Genomic DNA, 19,788 nt, shown 5'->3' on the forward strand with positions numbered 1-19,788 from the left:
AGGATGTAGACAAAAGCCATTTAACGATAGGCCAGTTAGTTTAACATCTGTCATTGGGAAAATGCTTGAAGCTATCATTAAAGAAGATATAGTGAGGCATCTGGAAAAAAAATGGATCCATCATGCAGACACAGCATGGATTCAGCAAAGGCAGGTCCTGTTTGACAAACTCACTGGAGTTCTTTGAGGATATAACAAGCACAGTGGATAGAGGGGAACAGATGAACGTTATTTATTTGAGGTTCCAGAAGGTGTTTGATAACGTGCCACATAAAAAAAAACTTATTTAAGGATAGATGGAGTTGGGGATGATGTATTGACATGGATAGAGGATTGGTTAACCAATAGAAAGCAGATTTGAGTGTTTCTGTGATTGGCAATCAGTGATGAGCGATGTGCCACAGGGGTCAGTGCTGGGCCCGCAACTGTTCACTATATACATTAACGATCTGGAAGAGGGGACCAAGTGTAGTGTATCTAAGTTTGCTGATGACACTAAATTGAGTAGAAAAGCAAATTGTGCAGAGGATATGGAGAGTCTGCAGAGAGATAGAGATAGTTTAAGTGAGTGGACAGTGGTCTGGCAGATGGAGTACAATGTTGGTAAATGTGAGATCATTCACTTTGGAAGGGAAAAATGGAAGATCAGATTATTAAATGGTAAAAGACTGCAGCATGCTACTGTGCAGAGGGAGTTGAGCGTGCTTGCGCATGGATCGCAGAAGGTTAGTTGCAGGTGCAGCAGGCTATCAAGAAGGCAAATGGAATGTTGGCCTTCATTGCTAGAGGGATTGAATTTGAGGGCAAGGAGGTTATGCTGCAACTGTAGAGGGTACTGGTGAGGCTGCATCTGGAGTACTGTGTGCAGTTCTGGTCTCCTTACTTGAGGAAGGATATACTGACTTTGGAGGCGGTGCCGAGGGTGTTCACCGGGTTGATTCCATTAGACTGTGAGGAGAGATTGAGTTGCCTCGGGTTGTACTCGCTGGAATTCAGAAGGATGAGAGGAGATCTTATAGAAACACATAAAATTATGAAAGGGATAGATAAGATAGGGGCAGGAAAGTTGTTTCCACTGGTAGGTGAGACTAGAACTAAGGAACAAGATTTGAGGGAGTAAATTTAGGACAGAGATGAGGAACTGTTTTTCCCAAAGTGTGGTGAATCTGTAGAATTCTCTCCCCAATGAACAGTGGAGGCTACCTCAGTAAACATATTTAAGACAAAAGTTTGATAGATTTTTGCATAGTAGGGGAAATAAGGGTTATGGGGAAAAGGCCGGTAGATGGAGATGAGTCCATGGTCAGATCAGCCATGATCTTATTGAATGGCGGAGCAGGCTCAATGGGCCAGGTGGCCAACTCCTGCTCCTATTTCTTATGTTCTTTTTTTGAAATCCCCCTTGACTGTTCTGGCATTGCTCTTTTGGCATGCATTTTCTATCTAATTTGTAGACAACATCCTTACTACTGTTTGGGGTCTGTATACAATTCCCATCAATGTCTCTTTACCCTTGCAGTTTCTAGCTCTATCCACAATGATTCAACACTTTCCAACCCTGTGTCACCTCTTTCTAATGATTTGATTCCTTTTTTTTAAATTGAACAACACTGCCCCCTCTGCCTTCCAGCCTTTTCTTTCAGTACAATGTGTATACTTGGACATTACGCTCCCAGCTATAATTTTCTTTCAGCCATGATTCAGTGATGCCTGCAACTATGCTGCAAGTTTATCTACCTTAGACCATATACTGCGCGCATTCATATATAACACCTTCAGTCCTGCATTCATCTTTTTCAATTTTGTCCGCCTTTTACGTTGGAGCTCATCCTTTTCACTGCAATTTTGTGCTATCAACAGCCTCTCTTCACTGTACATTGCCACTGTTTGTAGACCAGCTACCTCTTCTTCAGCACTATTACCTGCCTTTCCTATCATACTTTTTGCATTGAAATATAGGCAGCTCAGAACACTAATCGTACTACGCTCAAACTTTTGATTCGTAATCCACATCTCCAGCAACTATTCTAGCATTCTGGTTCCAATCCCCCTACAACTCTAGTGTAAGCCCCATCGTGCAGCGTTAACAAGTCTTCCCGCTAGGATAGTCCCCCTCCAGTTCAGGTGCAAGCCATCCTTTCTGTACAGGTCCCACCTTCCCTGGAAGGGAACCCAATGACCCAAAAGTCTTATGCCCACCCTCCTACAGCAACTCTTTAGCCACATATTAAACTGTGTAATCTTTCTAGTTCTGGTCTCACTAGCACGTGGGATGGGTAGCAATCCTGAGATCACAACCCTGAAGGTCTTGTCCTTAACTTAGCACCTAACTACCTGTACCTTGGGTGTAACTACCCATCTATATATGTCCTATCTGTCACCCCCTCAGCCTCCCAAATGATCCAGAGTATATTCAAATATCCTGTGTGGCATCTCTACTGTGCTAGCTGAGCAGATATATAAAGAAGAGATGGACAAAAAACTTTAACCTTTAGCTTTTCTTCTCTTTGCTTTCTCCGGTTGAAGACTCGAAGAGCTAAAGCCTCAAGGTCACCACTCTGACTCCATCCAATCAGAAGATGGCCGCTGTGCTTTCCACTGCCTTCCTTAAATTGCTGTGGCTAATCATTCCCAATCTCCAACTAGTCACTAGTGAAAGCTCTTCTTCACTGTAGTGACCCACTGTTGCCTTTTGTACTAGGGCAGTAGACCTGATGCTTTTCTGCACACCACTGTTGTAATGACCATAAGACATAGGAGCAGAATTAGGCCATTTGGCCCCTTGAGTCTGCTCCACCCATTCAATCATGGCTGATCCTTTTCCCACTCTTCAAATCCACTCCCCGGCCTTCTCCCTGTAACCTTTGATGCCATGTCCAATCAAGAAGCTATCAATCTCTGCCTTAAATACACCCAACGACCTGGCCTCCACAGTTGCATGTGGCAAAAACTTCACCACCCTTTGACTAAAGAAACTTCTCTGCATCTCCTTTTTAAATGGATGCCCCTCTATCCTGAGGCTGTGCCCTCTTGTCCTAGACTCTCCCACCATGGGGAATATCTTACACATATTCTCTGTCTAGGCTTTTCAACGTTCAAAAGGTTTCAATGAGATGCCCCCTCATCCTTATAAATTCCAGTGAGTGCAGATCCAGAGCCATCAAAGGATCCTCATATGATAACCCTTTCATTCCCAGAATCATCCTTGTAATGTGTTGTTATTTGAGTTATTTTCACCTTCCTGTCAGTTTGAGCCAGTCTGGCCATTCTCCTCTGACCTCTCATTAACAAGGCATTTTCACCCACAGAACTGCTGCTCTCTGGATGTTTCTTGTTTATCTCAGCATTCTCTGTAAACTCTAGAGACTGTTGTGCCTGAAAATCCCAGGAGATCAGCAGTTTCTGAAATACTCAAACCACCCCGTCTAGCACCAACAATTACTCCATCGCATGTCACTTAGATCACATTTCTTTCCCATTCTGATGTTTGGTCTGAACAACTGAACCTTTTGACCATGTCTGCATGCTTTTATGCATTGAGTTGCTGTCCACATGATTGGCTGTTTCAATATTTGCATTAACAAGCAGGTGTATATGTGTACCTAATTAAGTGGCCTTTGAGAGTCATTTTATAGTTTTGTTAATATCAATTTGGTACATATGTGTATGTTTTTAATAAGCAAGAAAGTTGTTAAAATAAACCTTAAAGCTACTTGTAAGTGGACAATGAGTTGGATTTATTTGTTTCATTTCAGCACCAGAAGGAGAGCCAATTGAGTACAGTGCAGAGACGCTGATCATTTTTGCTGTTAGTACAGTCATAGTGCTGATCGTTTTGTCGCTTGTTGCTGTCCTGATTTGTCGGAAAATTCACCGCAATAGGATGGAGCGGCTACATGCTCATGATGCCGAAAATGGAGCAATTGATGGCCTTATAGCTTCCAATGTGGGAGATAGTACACTTGCGGTAATAAATTTTTACTGTTTTAATCATTCCCTTGTGTAATTGTGCAAAGATGAGTGTATGTTGCAGTTGTTGGATTGGGTTGTCTTGATCATTGATTACATAGTCAAAATTCAGTTAAAAAATTTGGATGCATCTTCACTGTACACACAGGAATGATGTTTTAAAAACAACCTTAAGTTTCAAAACTATAAGTTGAAAGTAAATTTTTTATCAAATACATTTATGTTATCATATACATCCCAGAGATCCATTTTCTTGTGGGTATACTCAACAGATCTATAAAATAATAACTATTAACAGAATCAATGAAAGACTAACCAACCAGGGCATTCAACCAGAGTCAGAAGACAACGATCTGTGCAAATGCAAAAAGAAGAAACATTAATATAATTAAATAAACAATAAATATCAAGAACATGAGATGAAGAGTACTTGAAAGTGCGCCCATTGGTTGTGGAAACGTTTCAGTGAGGGAGCATGTGAAGTAAGTGAAGTTATCTCCTTTGCTTCAAGAGCTTGATAGTTAGTGACTTTTCCTGAACACGGTTGTGCAAGTCTTGAGGGTCCTGTACCACTCTCCTGATGGCAGCAGTGAGCAGAGTGATGAGGGTCCCTAATGACGGATGCTGCTTTCCTGTGGCAGTGTTACATGTAGATGCCCTCAGTGGTTAGCAGGGTGGGCTGGGCCATATCCACTACATTTTGTAGTATTTTCTTCAGCCAGTCAATATACTCTCCACTGCACATCTGTAGAAGTTTGTTAACATTTTAAGTGCTATGCTGGAATTGCATGACACCTAAAACGTTAAAGATATTAATAACTACTTGTAAAAGAAAATCTTTGATTTATTTGTGCTTTCATTACAGTTGAATACAACAACCCCACAGCAGACAAATCTGATTTACCTTAACAACAGAACTGAATCTTTAGAGGAATAACGTTCTTCTTAGTCTGCTCTTGTATATATTTAAAAATAAAGTTTAGAACAATGATAGTTAGCATGTTTCTTTAGAGCACCTACCTCCCAAGTGAAATTGAGACCAAGATCAGCGCAGTCTGGGCCTTACAGAATAATAGGAAAGGTCTGAGGGACCATATAACCTCCTCTCCTCACGTTTCTCAGTCCACGTAGGATCTCATAGGCATGTTCCCTATTATTTTTATGAAGATGTGTAGTACTGGAGTAAGCTTTCATGTACTGTACAGTCTGTAGTTTATAATTTTCCCACTTTTTTTAATTCAGATACTGCTCCCTTTGAAGTTTTCCACATTATTCAGGTAGATTCAGCAAACTTAGTTTTTTTTCGTTCCTTTATTCATGAAGATTGGAATATACTGGACACATTGTTGGGAGTCCAAATTCGAAGTTAGACAAGCATTTTCGGAACCAAGAAATAATACAGGCACCATTTTATGCACCTTATGTTGCCTGTGCTTGGTGAAGTACCTGAGTGTCAGAAATAATCCGGCTAACTTTGCATTTCAGCTTTTGATTAATATTCCTTCCAGTTCTTTTCACAGCTGTGCAGCACTTTAATTTTTTTTGTAATATGCATGCTATGAAATTGAAAAATCACATACATTTTTATTAATTGATGAAATACAGTACAACAAAGAAAAGCTTGAACATTTTGAAAACTTTTTCTAGCTGCATCCAATTCCAGTTACACAGCAACAAAGGCTATGTAAGTGGGAGCATTTCAGTTACTGTGTGGCCACGCAGCTTAGGGGGAACAGTCCTTGAAATACTAGTTTTTGACAGAACCAAACACTTCCTTTGGAGATGAAATTTCCACCACTGACAACTGTATTAATGCAGCTGTCATAATAGCTAAATGCAGGCTGCAAACTACAAGCCAGACATTTATTTGGAGGTGGTTAAATTTGGTCCATTTGAACAAACTAAATCCTGTCTCTCAATTATGCTGGTAGCTCCTTCTGAATTACTTGTCAAATTGGATCACACTGTAATTCCAATTCTGAGTACGCTGTCATTTTTACAAAATGTTCAATTTTTTTGCAATTGGAAATTTGTGTTTATGGCAAAATTCCTGTCAGAATAAACAATATTTTTTTGCTTCTGAGGTAGCTTACTGCCAGGTAATGCACAAATTATAGAGACGTTGCTCAATCCCATATTTGGTAAGTTTTCTCATTTCAATTAATGATTATTTTAATGTTGTAATAGTTTTTTTTCCCATAACATTCCCATATCTGCTTCAACTTGTTCTTCAGAGCACACAAACATTGTGCTTTTTCCCTCTTTTCATTGAAAGAACCTTCATCTCATGTTTCTGATACTTATTGCTTATTTATTATTATTTCTTTCTTTTAGTACTTGCACAGTGTGTCTTTTGCACATTGGTCCAAGTTTAAAGATTCACGGTACATTGATTATCAAAGTTTATATGCAGTATACAACCCTGAGATTCATCTTCCCACAAACAGTAACAAAACAAAGAAAACCATGGAACCCCTTTAAAGAAAACAGGGATGGTGCTGGAGGATTGGCGTATTGCTTATATGGTTTCATTGTTTAAAAAGGGCTCTAAGAGTAAACCTAACAATTATCGGCCTGTGAGTTTGACGTCAGTGGTGGGTAAATTGATGGAAAGTATTCTTAGAGATGGTATATATAACTATCTGGATAGACAGGGTCTGATTAGGAACAGTCAACATGGATTTGTGCATGGAAGGTCATGTTTGACAAATCTTACTGATTTTTTTGATGAGGTTACTAGGAAAGTTGACGAGGGTAAAGTGGTGGATGTTGTCTATATGGACTTCAGTAAGGCCTTTGACAAGATTCCACACGGAAGGTTAGTTAGGAAGGTTCAAACATTAGGCGTTAATATCGAAGTAGTAAAATAGATTTTGTGTAGAATAGAGTAGTGGTGGATAACTGTGTGTCAGACTGGAGTGTAAGCGCAACTTTGCTAGATCAAGTAACGACAGCACAAAAAGATCGTTACTTATCTTTTCACCCGTTTATTTCTTCGAGCTCAGCCAGCGAGTGAACTTGGACCCGACATCATGGAGGGACCCTTTCTCATCTCCCCGGCGGTTCTACAAGTTCACTGCCCAATGTCAGAATTGTCAGAAGTTATAAAGCCACCGATACAAAAGAACAATCAGTTTGATAACCATTCCGGTCAAGTCAATAGACTATTGATACAAAAGTACAATCAATTTGTTAGACACTCCAGCTACCTTAATTAAAGAAAAGAATGTCCTACCTGGTTTGCTGGAGCCACAACTTAATGACAAAGATAAGAACATCCGTCAAATTTATGCTTTAATTAAGAAAGGAATGTTCTGTCTAATTTCCATCAGGTACTGCTTTTTGTCAAAATCAAAAGGTGTGAAAAGCCCAAAGACGTCTGATGTGGATCTGGGTGAACTTTAATCATCTTGCTCCAAAGAAGGCAGCTGTGAGACATTTTTCAAACACACTGCAGTCACAGACATAGTCAGTACTTAATTCATTGTTTACGGGGATCTGAAAATCCCCCATTCCCTTAAACTTTATCAGGAGGACGCTGTGTAGCGGTGTGCCTCAGGGATCTGTACTGGGTCCAATGTTGTTTGTCATATATATTAATGATCTGGATGATGGGGTGGTAAATTGGATTAGTAAGTATGCAGATGATACTAAGATAGGTGGCGTTGTGGATAGTGAAGCAGGTTTTCAAAACTTGCAGAGAGATTTAGACCAGTTAGAAGAGTGGGCTGAAAGATGGCAGATGGAGTTTAATGCTGAAAAAATGTGAGGTGCTACATTTTGGTAGGACTAATCAAAATAAGACATACATTGTAAATGGTAGGGCATTGAAGAATGCAGTAGAACAGAGGGATCTAGGAATAATGGTGCATAGTTCCCTGAAGGTGGAATCTCATGTGGATAGGGTGGTGAAGAAAGCTTTTGGTTTGCTGGCCTTTATTAATCAGAGCAATGAGTATAGGAGTTGAGATGTAATGTTGAAATTGTATAAGGCATTGGTAAGGCCAAATTTGGAATATTGTGTACAGTTCTGGTCACCAAATTATAGGAAAGACGTCAACAAAATAGAGAGAGTAACAGAGGAGATTTACTAAAATGTTGCCTGGGTTTCATCTCCTAAGTTACAGAGAAAGGTTGAACAAGTTAGATCTTTATTCTATGGAGCGTAAAAGGTTGAGGGGGGACTTGATAGAGGTGTTTAAAATTGAGGGGGATTGATAGAGTTGACGTGGATAGGCTTTTTCCATTGAGAATGGGGGAGATTCAAACAAGAGGACATGAGTTGAGAGTTAAAGGGCAAAAGTTTAGGGGTAACATGAGGGGGAACTTCTTTACTCAGAGAGTGTTGGCTGTGTGGAACGAGCTTCCAGCAGAAGTGGTTGAGGCAGGTTCAATGTTGTCGTTTAAAGTTAAATTGGATAGATATGTGGACAGGAAAGAAATGGAGGGTTATGGGCTGAGTGCAGGTCGGTGGGTCTAGGTGAGAGTAAGAGTTCAGCACGGACTAGAACAGCCGAGATGGCTTGTTTCCATGCTGTAATTGTTATATGTTATATGGTTGGTTATATAAAAACATCAAACGCCTAAAATGCAAGAAAAAGGAACAAATCGCAGAAACAGCAAAAAACCCAAAAAACACAGAATACAAAACACCAAATCACAGAGACATCTCAAAAGAGTTGAGGTGCATTCAGTTCAATCCTGCGCCATGTCCCTTATTATCTGCAGGCCACAGTGCTGGTCTGCCCTGATCAAAATGGGATGGTCTTTCATTGATTCTATTATGGTTAATACTCTATAATGGATTTATTGAGTGTTCCCGAAAGAAACATTAATCTCGGGGTTGTATATGTAACTTTGATAATAAATTTACCTTGAACTTTGAACTTTCTTTAGTACGAGTCCTCTGACTGAGCAAAATCAATGATAATTTGTTGGGAGCTACTAGCTAGTAATTGGGAAGTCTGGCATCAGTCCCAAAATTATGAGCAAGGTGCACCTCATTTAGATGTTTGATTTGACTGATGTCATAAGTGAATAGAGTTGAAAATATAGGATTAAAATTGAGTTAATTAAACTGGAAACTGGTAAATTAAAGGCATCCGTTAGTCTTGCGAAACCGTGGATCTGCTCTCCAGGGCGCAGGCCTGGGCAAGGTTGTATGGAAAACTGGCAGTTACCCATGCTGCAAGTCTCCCCTCTCCACGACACCAGTGTTGTCCAAGGGAAGGGCAAGGGCCGATACAGCTTGGCACCAGTGTCATCGCAGAGCACTGTGTGATTAAGTGCCTTGCTCAAGGACACAACACGTTGCCTCGGCTGGGGCTCGAACTCACGCCTTCAGATCGCTAGTCCAATGCCTTAACCACTTGGCCACGTGCCCAAGTGGTAAATACAGTAGAAGAAAATGTCTTCAGTGGACTTCAATTTTTAACCCCCAAGTTCATCAGTTGAAAATTTTTTTATCTTGGAGTCAGATGGAAAGGTCTGTGACCCTATGAATTAGTAAATAACCAGACATCTGGAATACTGTGGAATTTGAGACCAGCTTCTGCACAACGATGGTGTAGTTTCAGTAACAAACCTCTGAAGGGCGGGAGACATCTTTGTCTCAGTGCATTTTTTTAAAAGACTAAATAGGATTTTAGACATAAGACGTAGCAGCGGAATTAAGCCATTTGGCCCATCAAGTCTGCTCTGCCATTTGATCATGGCTGATTTATAATCCTTCTCAACCCCATTTGGCTGCCTTCTCCTATAAGCTTTCACTCCCTGACTAATCAAGAACCTATGAACCCGCCACTTTAAAAAACCCAGTGACTTGGCCTTCACAGACTACTGTGCCAACAGATTCCACAGATTCACCACCCTCTGGCTAAAGAAATTCCTTCTCATCTTTGTTCTAAAGCAGGACTTCCAAACCTTCTTTATGCCATGGAGCCTTACCGTTAGCCAAGGGGTCTGGGAACACCTTCTCTAAAGGGACATCCTTCTATTCTGAGGCTGTACCCTCGGGTCCTAGACTCCCGTACCACAGGAAACATCCTCTCCATGTCCATTCTATCTAGGCCTTTCAATATTCAATAGATTGATTTTAATTAGAAAAATAATGAGGTTCAAAGTATGACCAAGAGTTCTACAATATTTTAACTCATAAGGTCTTGTGTGTTTGTTTATTGTCTGGTCAGGTGAGCTAGCTGGGTGTTAAATACACACATGTTTAGTATCTAGTCTTTAAATTGAAATAACAATCTCATTCTGGTCTCCTCTTTAATTAGAGTTTAATTATGACCTTTTCGCACCTCGCAAAACTGTGCTAAAGTTCCTTCCTCCAAAATCAGCTGACTTAGTTGCGAGGATGAATGGTGTTAACTAACTGCTGTGAGAATAGGCTGAAGATGAAGTAATTAGAACAAAGGAAACACGTTTTTAATTGTTCTGAAATGATGCAGCCAGTAGGCTTGATGTTGTGACCTACATTAAAACTAGGTTGTTGAAGGATGGTAAGTGGACGGACATGTTTACAGGAAAAGATAGAAGTCGGACAATTTTGTGTAAGGGCAGGGGCATACCTACAGAAAATAGCGCCTATGGCAAGCACTGAAATTGCGCCCCTGTCCAAACATCTGACACCCATCTTTTAGAGAACTTTACCATAATATCAGCTTAAAAATACAAGTCAAGCTCGTTAATCTTTTAATTAACAAATTATGGCACTACATGAAAACTATAACTGCGCCTTCCTTGCTTTCGCTGATGCAATTTGGTCTATGATATGATCAAAGTCAGTTTTTTCCAGTTTCTTCTCTTTCTACACTCAGCAGCACAAGATCACAGAGTCTGCCTTGACCCATGGAGGCTCTCAAATACGAAAGTATTAGTTTTAACTTGCTGAATGATCTCTCACAGCTGGTGATGGAAACTGCGATGGTTAGCATTATCTGAATAACAATGCGAAAATTGGGGAAGACGCTCTCATCTCCATACTGAACAATAAAGTCAAGAAGCTCTTCAGGTCTTGATATTTTCATGTTGACCCGCCTTAACAGCAACATTCTGCAATCCAAAAATTCCTTCATATAGCTGCTGTCCATCAACATCAGAGCTGTACAATTTGCCCAAATTTTCGCACTTCTTCTTTAGGTCGTTACTGTCGGCACCATAACACAGTCCCCCGACATCGAGAAGGAACCCAAACTTGGCGTCAGTGTCGTGCGAACAAGCGAAACTTTCGTCCATTTCTCTGTGAAGATGGTCGAGTGTTCCCTTCATGACTCTTTCCATTTCCTCCTTAGCTGTTAACCCAGCGTCTCTCGAGTTCTCATCAGCCATTCGTTTCTTTCGTCTCTGACGTCTTTCAACTTCAGTATTCCATGCTTGACAGAGACTGGCTCCTTCTTCGAGTGACTCACTGAGCAACACTTCTCTTTCATCATAAAAATGATTTTGGAGGGCTTTCAAATCCAGGGCAGTATCATGGAAGTTCATGCTAGGATCCTGCAGCCTCTTTTGAATACTGTCAATGCGAATGAGTACTTTGTTCCAAAATCCTAGCAAAATCAGAAAATCTTAACTCAACATGCGGTTGTACAGCTGCCTTGTGTCACTTCTTGTTTCACTGGTCTCATTTTCATTGTCTATCTTGTCCTGGAGAACTTGAAGTATCTCCTCAAGGTACTTGTTGACAGGCTTCACTGCTTCTGTCCTTGAACTCCACCTGGTTTCGGACTCTGACTTAACAACCACAGGCACACCATTTTTGAGTTTTTCCCAGTGCTGTGTTGAATGAGAGAAAAACACGTAGAGAGCTTCGATGCTTCCAAAAAACATGACCATCATTGTATCCTGCTTGGCTGCATGTACACCCACCAAGTTGAGTGAGTGATTGTCGCAATTCACAAACACTGCCAGGTTGTTTTTCTCACTTATTCTTTGATGAACACCACTTCTGTGTCCAGCCATCATAGCAGCGTTGTCATAGCACTGTGACCGACAATCTTGTAGCTCCACTTCGTCCTTCTCTAGCTGTTTCAAGATGCCTTCAACCAAGCTCTCAGCATCCTCCTGGCTTATCTGGATAAAACCAAGGAAGGACTCTCTAACACAGACTTTTCCTCTCAAAATCAACTTCCACATACCTCACTACTCACGGTGTGCCTGATCAGGAGTCGAGTCGAACATGAGACCATAGTACTTGGCTTTACGAATGCTTCTCAGTAAGCTCTGGCGAACAATGGATGCCATCATGTGGATGATTTCATTCTGGACACCCTATGAAAGATAAGCCGTGGATCCAGGATGACTTTCCAAATGAGTGAGGTGTTCTTTTATGACAGGGTTAAAGATGGCCAGTAGTTTCAGTAAGTCAAGGAGATTTCGCACATTGGAGTCTCCGTCTAGCTGAAGTGACTCCCTGTGTCCTCTCAAAGTCAGGTTCTGAGTTACAGGGAATTGTATGCAGTGAAGAATTCTCGTCAAGATATCACACCACTTCTGCTTTTCCTTCCCAATCTGTGACTGAAATACCATGTCAATAACTCCTCCGTTTCCAGCTAAATTTCTTTCCGGTTCTTTCCACTGTGTGAAGCATTCCTGATGATTCTTGGCATTTTCATGAACACTAATCCTTTCCGGTGCTTTCCACTGGTTGGATACGCTTTCCTGCTCCAGTGAGGATTGATGGTCTGACCGGGAATATGGAAAAGACAACAGATACAAGATGCAGACTTTTTAGAAGGGGAATAGACCAGCCATGAGCGAGTCACTTCCTCACCACGACCATTTTCCAGTTTCCTCTTGAACCAAGTTTTGTTCATTGAGCGGTTATTTGTTGGTAGGAAAGGCCCCTCACTGTTCTGGAAATACTTGGAACCTAGCTTTATTATTTCTGTTCTCAACACGTCAGGCAGAATTGCTTTCCCAGTATCCTTGTCGAACTTCAGAAGTCCAATATCATGCTGTTCAATCACTTCTGATATGACAGTTCGAAGCTCTTTGACACCATCCGGTTCACTAGGTTCAGTGTCATCAGTTAAAATCTCGTCAATAAACTCAACATCACCACCACCACCATCGTCTTCTCTTCCTGTCATGTCCACGTTCTCTGTGGCAGCCTCACTCTTAATCTCATCATACTCGGATTTATCTGACTTGACTTCTTCCTCGGCTTGTGACGCATTTGTACTTGATCCACCTTCGGATTCTAACAAACTTGTAGCAGGTGCAGGCAACTCCATGGAATATGTCGAACTACTTGTTCCGGGCTTTTCAAAGAAGGGCATGAAGAACTTGCTCGACTTCTTGGCTTCCTCCGTCTCTAGCTTTCGTCTCTTCCGTCCTTCTTCCTCCTCCTTCGTGAAGAAACGTTTCATGGTCTTCTTACACAATGCTCTGAAATAAGGCCATCCTAGTGCTTCTCGCCCATGATAATCAAAGACAGATCATACATCTGAAAAAAATTCTTTTTTCACTATCCGAGGATGGCTTGTCTGACTTGAATAGAAACTGCTCAGTGGCGCCCAGGGCACGTGCCATACCTGCCATACCTTAGATACGCCACTGTGTAAGGGGTAGAGGAGGAGGAGTGAAGGTGAGAGAACAACAGAACAAGGGCAAGATATAGCAAAGATCCAATTTCTGGGTGTGGGCTCTAATTCTGGTGCTCAATCCTAGGGTTTGGTGTGATTCCTTGGACACTGGCTTAGGGTACTGCCATGTTTGGCACAATTTAGGCCTGGTGATAACCATTTCCATGCTGAATCTGCAGGTTCAGCTGGACCTATGTATAATCTAGGCTTAAAGCATCATTCACATTGCCCTGAAAATTACTTTTGAATTGATGACCAAATCCAGTAAGGCAATAAAACAAAGGAGCTAAATTAGTTCGTTCAGCCCATAAATTATGTTACACCACTCGATCATTGCTAATTTACTTTCCCTCTCAACCCCATTCTCCCTGTAACCTTTGATGCCTTTACTAATCAAGAACCTATCAACCTCTGCTTTAAGTACACTGAATGACTTGGCCTCTACAGTTCTCTGTGGCAATGAAGCCCACAGATTCACCACCCTCTGGCTAAAGAAATTCCTCCTCATCTCTTCTAAAAGGATACCCTTTCATGTGAGGCTGTTCCTTCTGGTTCAAGGCTCCTCCACTATTGGAACCATCCTCCCCACATACATTTTATCCAGAGCTTTCAATATTTGATGACTTTCAATGAGATTCTTCTCTCCCCTGCCCCCATCCACCCAATTCTAAACTCCAGCAAGTACAGGCCCAGATCTTCGTAATCATGACTCTCACTGCTCTCCACCTAAATCTGTTTTTTGGTTTTCGCTCGTCTTGTAGCATTTAACGGGAAAAAAACATTCTCATTGATTATGCCTATTGCTGATTCATCCAATCTATTCAATAATGAGTCTATTTGGATCATGAAAGTTAAGGGGTATCAGTAAGCTCAGGTTTGGTGGAGCATGGAGATGTGTGTTATTGAACTAAAAGATGTAATCGAAGAGGAAGAACATAGAAGTTTAAATATCAGAATTTGAAATTACATCTTTAAGTTATAAAGGAATGGCATTATTCATTCGAACATTGAGGTATATTGCTATTCTGTGCAGAATAATATAGGTCCTTCTGGCTACGATGTTGTGCCCAACCTTTAACCTAGTCTAAGATTAATCTAACCCTCCATTTTCCTATCATCCATGTGCATAAGCCTTTTAAAAGTCCCTAATGTGTCTTCCTCAAATACCACCCCTGACAGTGTGTTCCACACAGAAGCCACTCTCTATGTTAAAAAAACCTCCCTTCTGACATTCCCCCTATGCTTGCCTCCCAACACCTTAAGTTATGCTCCCTTATATTAGCCATTAAGGTCCTAGGAAACTGTGCAATTAAATCTGTGGTCAGCTTGGGACCAGTACTTGTCATCTCTCAGAAGCCCTAATTTTAATGATATAATAATGATTGTTTCATTTTCTTCATTGCTAGGATTTGCTTGATCATTCGTGTACATCAGGCAGTGGATCAGGTTTGCCATTTCTGGTCCAACGCACAGTTGCCAGACAGATTACCCTGGTGGAATGTGTAGGTATGTAAAATAACTCAAATCTCCAGCCACATGTAATCAATTTGATCAAAGCTATAAGTGAATACTTCAAATTGTTTGTTGGCAAGATGGCAGGGTGCACTTTTCATTTGAAGGTTACTAGTAATATTTCTCCTCATTGGGCTGTGATTGTCAGTGTTCACAGCTTGGGCATGTGACAAATGTGAGAAAACTGGCCCTCTTGCATATTCAAGTATTTTGTTTAAACCTTTGCTTCTGAAATGGCTTGTGGAACAGGAAACCTGAGTAAGAAGAGAGAATAATTTTACATTTAGCAAAAGGGGGGAAAGCGCCAATAGCTTTAAAAATCCAGAACTGAATAAATATATTTTTTAAATTTACATTGATAATTTGTCCTTCGTGTTTTAGTTGTAAAGAGTTACCATAACGGTATATTGGGTAAAAACAAAATATTTGTTATCCTGAAGAGGCACGAAATCCTTATAACTATCTAAAAGGCTATGCCTTTCATTACAAAGTGACCAAACATACATCTTGAATGTTTGCAAAACTGTCTGAGTTTAGTACACCAACTTCCAAAAAATATTTTGGCTGACAGGAATATCCAAAACCATCTCACTGGAAAAGCTTACATAAACGGTTTTTGGCATGTTATCCACTGGCAAACCAAATGCAGCAATGCAGACAGTACAGGAAAAACACCTAGCAGACGATTGTTTACATTAAGGCTTCCATGCTTCATGTTGCAGGGTCTTGTGGGCAAAATCAAATCAGAAGGGTATCTCAAAAAGATTAATAAAGCTAGAACCGTAAATAGTTTAACAACCTATATCATTGGGAATTTAAAACAAAGTCTGCAAATGAACAAAGGCATTGGAGAAACTTTCTCCTGTATGCCTACATGTAGAACACATGTATCCTAGAATAGAATGTTAGAAAACACAGCCAAAAAAAAATTTAAGAAAAGCTATAAAGTATTATGCAACACACATCAAAGTTGCTGGTGAACGCAGCAGGCCAAGCAGCATCTGTAGGAAGAGGTGCAGTCAACGTTTCAGGCCAAGACCCTTCGTCAGGACTAACTGAAGGAAGAGTGAGTAAGGGATTTGAAAGTTGGAGGGGGAGGGGAGATCCAAAATGATAGGAGAAGACAGGAGGGGGAGGGATGGAGCCAAGAGCTGGGCAGGTGATAGGCAAAAGAGGATACAAGAGGATCATGGAACAGGAGGTCCGGGAAGAAAGACAAGGGGGGGGGGACCCAGAGGATGGGCAAGAGGTATAGTCAGAGGGACAGAGGGAGAAAAAGGAGAGTGAGAGAAAGAATGTGTGCATAAAAATGAGTAACAGATGGGATACGAGGGGGAGGTGGGGCCTTAGCGGAAGTTAGAGAAGTCGATGTTCATGCCATCAGATTGGAGGCTACCCAGACGGAATATAAGGTGTTGTTCCTCCAACCTGAGTGTGGCTTCATCTTTACAGTAGAGGAGGCCGTGGATAGACATGTCAGAATGGGAATGGGATGTGGAATTAAAATGTGTGGCCACTGGGAGATCCTGCTTTCTCTGGCGGACAGAGCGTAGATGTTCAGCAAAGCGGTCTCCCAGTCTGCGTCGGGTGATTGGGAAGGCTGGGACGACCCTTAAAGAGCAAAAGCTAATTGAGAAAATAGCCAGGATTCCCTTGAGATCCTGTGCCGCTTGATTAGGGCAGGAGATGTGGAACAGTTTCTAACTAGTGTCAGTCGAGTACACGTCATGTGGCCATTGGACACTACACCATGCTTAGAGTAAAGTTTTTAAATAACATCAGTTGTGTGTTTTTGTGTTCAAAAAGCAATGATTTTTGTCACTGGTAGTTTGGCGAGAAATAAGCAGTAAGGCAATTCAGAACTGTTTGGCTCATTGCGGTTTCAAGCATTCAAAATTGGGGATGCCATTAGTGACCGGGATGAAAATGATTTCATTACTTTAAGTTAGGAACTACGAAGAATTTGAAAATGTCAACAGTCATCTTGAATGTTACAATGAAAATGAAGATTTGCAGGGTGGAATCATCGATATGAAGGCAGTCCATTAAATACACACAAAATGCTGGAGGAACTCAGCAGGCTAGGCAACATTTTGTGTGTATTACTTCAGTTTCCAGCATCTGCAGATTCTCTCTTGTTTGTGAGTCCATTATCTGCACTAAGTGTCTGCACTGATTTTGTTCATTTACAGTCCATCAAATGAAGGCAGCAGCATACTCTGAATGAATTCATCCATCAATAACTATTAGGAACTAATACACAGCATTTTGGTACTGCAGTAGTATTGATAATGTTGTGTATTTCATTTAAATACATAATTTGTCACTCAGTTAAATGGTAGTTTTTTATATATACCTTTTTAACTATGTCCTTGACAAGGGGCAGCAACTTAATTGAGCCAAAATGCCTTGGTCCCAATGTGTCCCAACGAGCAGTAATCCACTGTATTTCAGTAAGGATAGTCAAGAAAGGAAACAAGCATTCCTTACCCAATCATATAGTTTAAAAACAAAATTAAAACCTTTCCTTTTACTCCACCTCCTCCTCCCACCACCGCTCTGAAACAGGAAAGGGTCGTTATGGCGAAGTTTGGAGAGGCCAGTGGCAAGGTGAAAATGTTGCTGTAAAAATCTTCTCATCTCGAGATGAAAAGTCCTGGTTTCGAGAGACGGAAATTTATAATACGGTTCTTCTTCGTCACGAGAATATCTTGGGTAAGAAGTAATATACACCCTCATGAATTCAAATTTTGTTTTGCTTTATTGTATCTGATAAAATACTGTTAGCAAGAAGAGTTGGAAGGGATATAGCATTTTGTGTTAATCAATTAAAAATTGTATTTGCCATGCACCTACCTTGTAATATCAGTAAATTGTTTTACTGACGAAAGTACCTGTCGATGCTAAGTCAACAGCATCCCTGGAGAAAGTTGATGGTATGAGCAAATTTATGAATCAAGCAAGTATCCATCTGAATTTAAAATTTTGATCTTAAGATCTAGGCTCTGATTAAAAGAAAGGGTTGAAAACAAAGGTTTCTCATTTGTAGTGTGCATTGTTAAGCAGGTAATAGTTCTGCAATTCCAAAGACCAGTGCTAGTCATCTCTGGCTATGAAAGAGCTGCTAGGTTTGTTGAATTCCATCAGTCATGGAAGGGATATTGTCAAAGCACTGTCAAGATTCAGCAGAACCCTCTGCACCACACAACCCTGAATTCTTACTTTCAATATTTCATGCTAAGTCGAGGCTTAAAGGCCGAAGGTAGGAGATTGGAGCTGAGAGATAAATGGATCAGCCATGATGAAATGGCAGAGCAGACTCGATGAGCCAAATGGCCTAATTCTGATCCTATATCTTGTGGTCTTATAAATCATGAAAAAAAGTAACACGCGCTATTCTGCACCATACTACCAAACAAACTCTACCCAGTAAAAGGAAAAACACATCAGCAGAAGGTACTACAGAATCAAGTTAAACTAAAACCATAAGAGGCAAATCCTATTTGCAAATCCACCTTTGTAAAGATAAGATACAGTATATATTTCAGAGTGGTAAAAGTAATAATTCTAAAACTCCAGTATACTCTCTCCAGTCAAACCAAAGGTCAGAGCATTTGTTTTCTGTCACTTAGTAATTTTCTAACAGTGCCAAAATCCTTTTAGGGATGTGTAGTTAAAGAGCACTTTATAAGCTGTTCATATTGCTTTAAACCTTGGTGCGTTTGCATTTTCGATCTTAACAACTCTTAGTATGAAGACTTGTGATGGAATAGTAGTTTGCAGTGAGTAGTAAGCATTCCTTAGTATAAGTAACTTGTTTACACGTTAAAATATAAGTACCTCCAGATAAATAAATTGATTCTTTGCCAGATATCTGATTACCACCCATGCAGTTTAAACAAAAAACTTTGCTTTTTTGACCTTTTATCTGCATTTGGTATTGAGACTTTGGTGGGGAGTTTCTCTTCTCTTTAAGAAAGCATGAAGCAGAAGGAATATACACTCAATGACTCATTTATTAGGTGCAGGAGTGAAACTCGGTGTGGTCTACTGATGCTGTATCCCATACACTTATATGTTTGATGTGTTGTGCATTCAGAGATGCTCTCCTGCACACCACTGTTGCAATGAGTGGTCTTTTGAGTTACTGTCACCTTCCAGTCTTTTTCATATTATTTGTTTTTGCACTATTTATAATTTAACTATTTAATACACAGGGTTACTGTAATTGATTTATTTTTCTATATTGCATTTTACTGCTGCTGCTAAATTAAATTTCTTGACAGCTGGTGATTTTAATTCTGATTCTGTCAGCTTCAACTAGTTGGGTCATTCTCCTCTGGCCCCTCTCATTAATATGCCATTTTCACCCACAGAGCTGCTGCTCGTTGAATGTTTTTTGCTTTTGGTACCCGTAGCCCACTCACTGGGCTCATATGCAAACTTGGCTCATTAGCCAGCTCTGTTAACAGCCACATGACTCAGCGCCCTTTCATAAACAATATACTTCTAGGGGCAGTATGGTCTGGGGTTCAACCAAGCAAGAACGTTGTGATATTCTGATTAACAGAACACTGATTTGAGCGAATGCTGTGTAAATACTCCCCATACACGATTATCAGTCAGCAAGGTATAACAGATTGTACACTGCATACAATGAGAAAGAAAATATATTTGCTAATTTCAGCTTTATCAAACAGTTAATAAGAGAACAAAAAGA

The 19,788-nt window shown here is 40.6% G+C and overlaps 1 protein-coding gene across 1 annotated transcript in view; it reads left to right on the forward strand.

The window, feature by feature from the left end:
* Window positions 1-19,788, forward strand: part of LOC140194756 (activin receptor type-1-like) — an 83,280-nt gene that overhangs the window by 34,951 nt on the left and 28,541 nt on the right. Inside the window, exons 4-6 of the mRNA XM_072252027.1 lie at window positions 3,756-3,967; window positions 14,963-15,062; window positions 17,637-17,783. Coding sequence (XP_072108128.1) covers window positions 3,756-3,967; window positions 14,963-15,062; window positions 17,637-17,783 — 459 coding nt within the window. The remainder of the gene's footprint in view (window positions 1-3,755; window positions 3,968-14,962; window positions 15,063-17,636; window positions 17,784-19,788) is intronic.

This window comes from Mobula birostris, chromosome 1 (assembly GCF_030028105.1).
Source record: "Mobula birostris isolate sMobBir1 chromosome 1, sMobBir1.hap1, whole genome shotgun sequence".
Taxonomy (NCBI): domain Eukaryota; kingdom Metazoa; phylum Chordata; class Chondrichthyes; order Myliobatiformes; family Myliobatidae; genus Mobula; species Mobula birostris.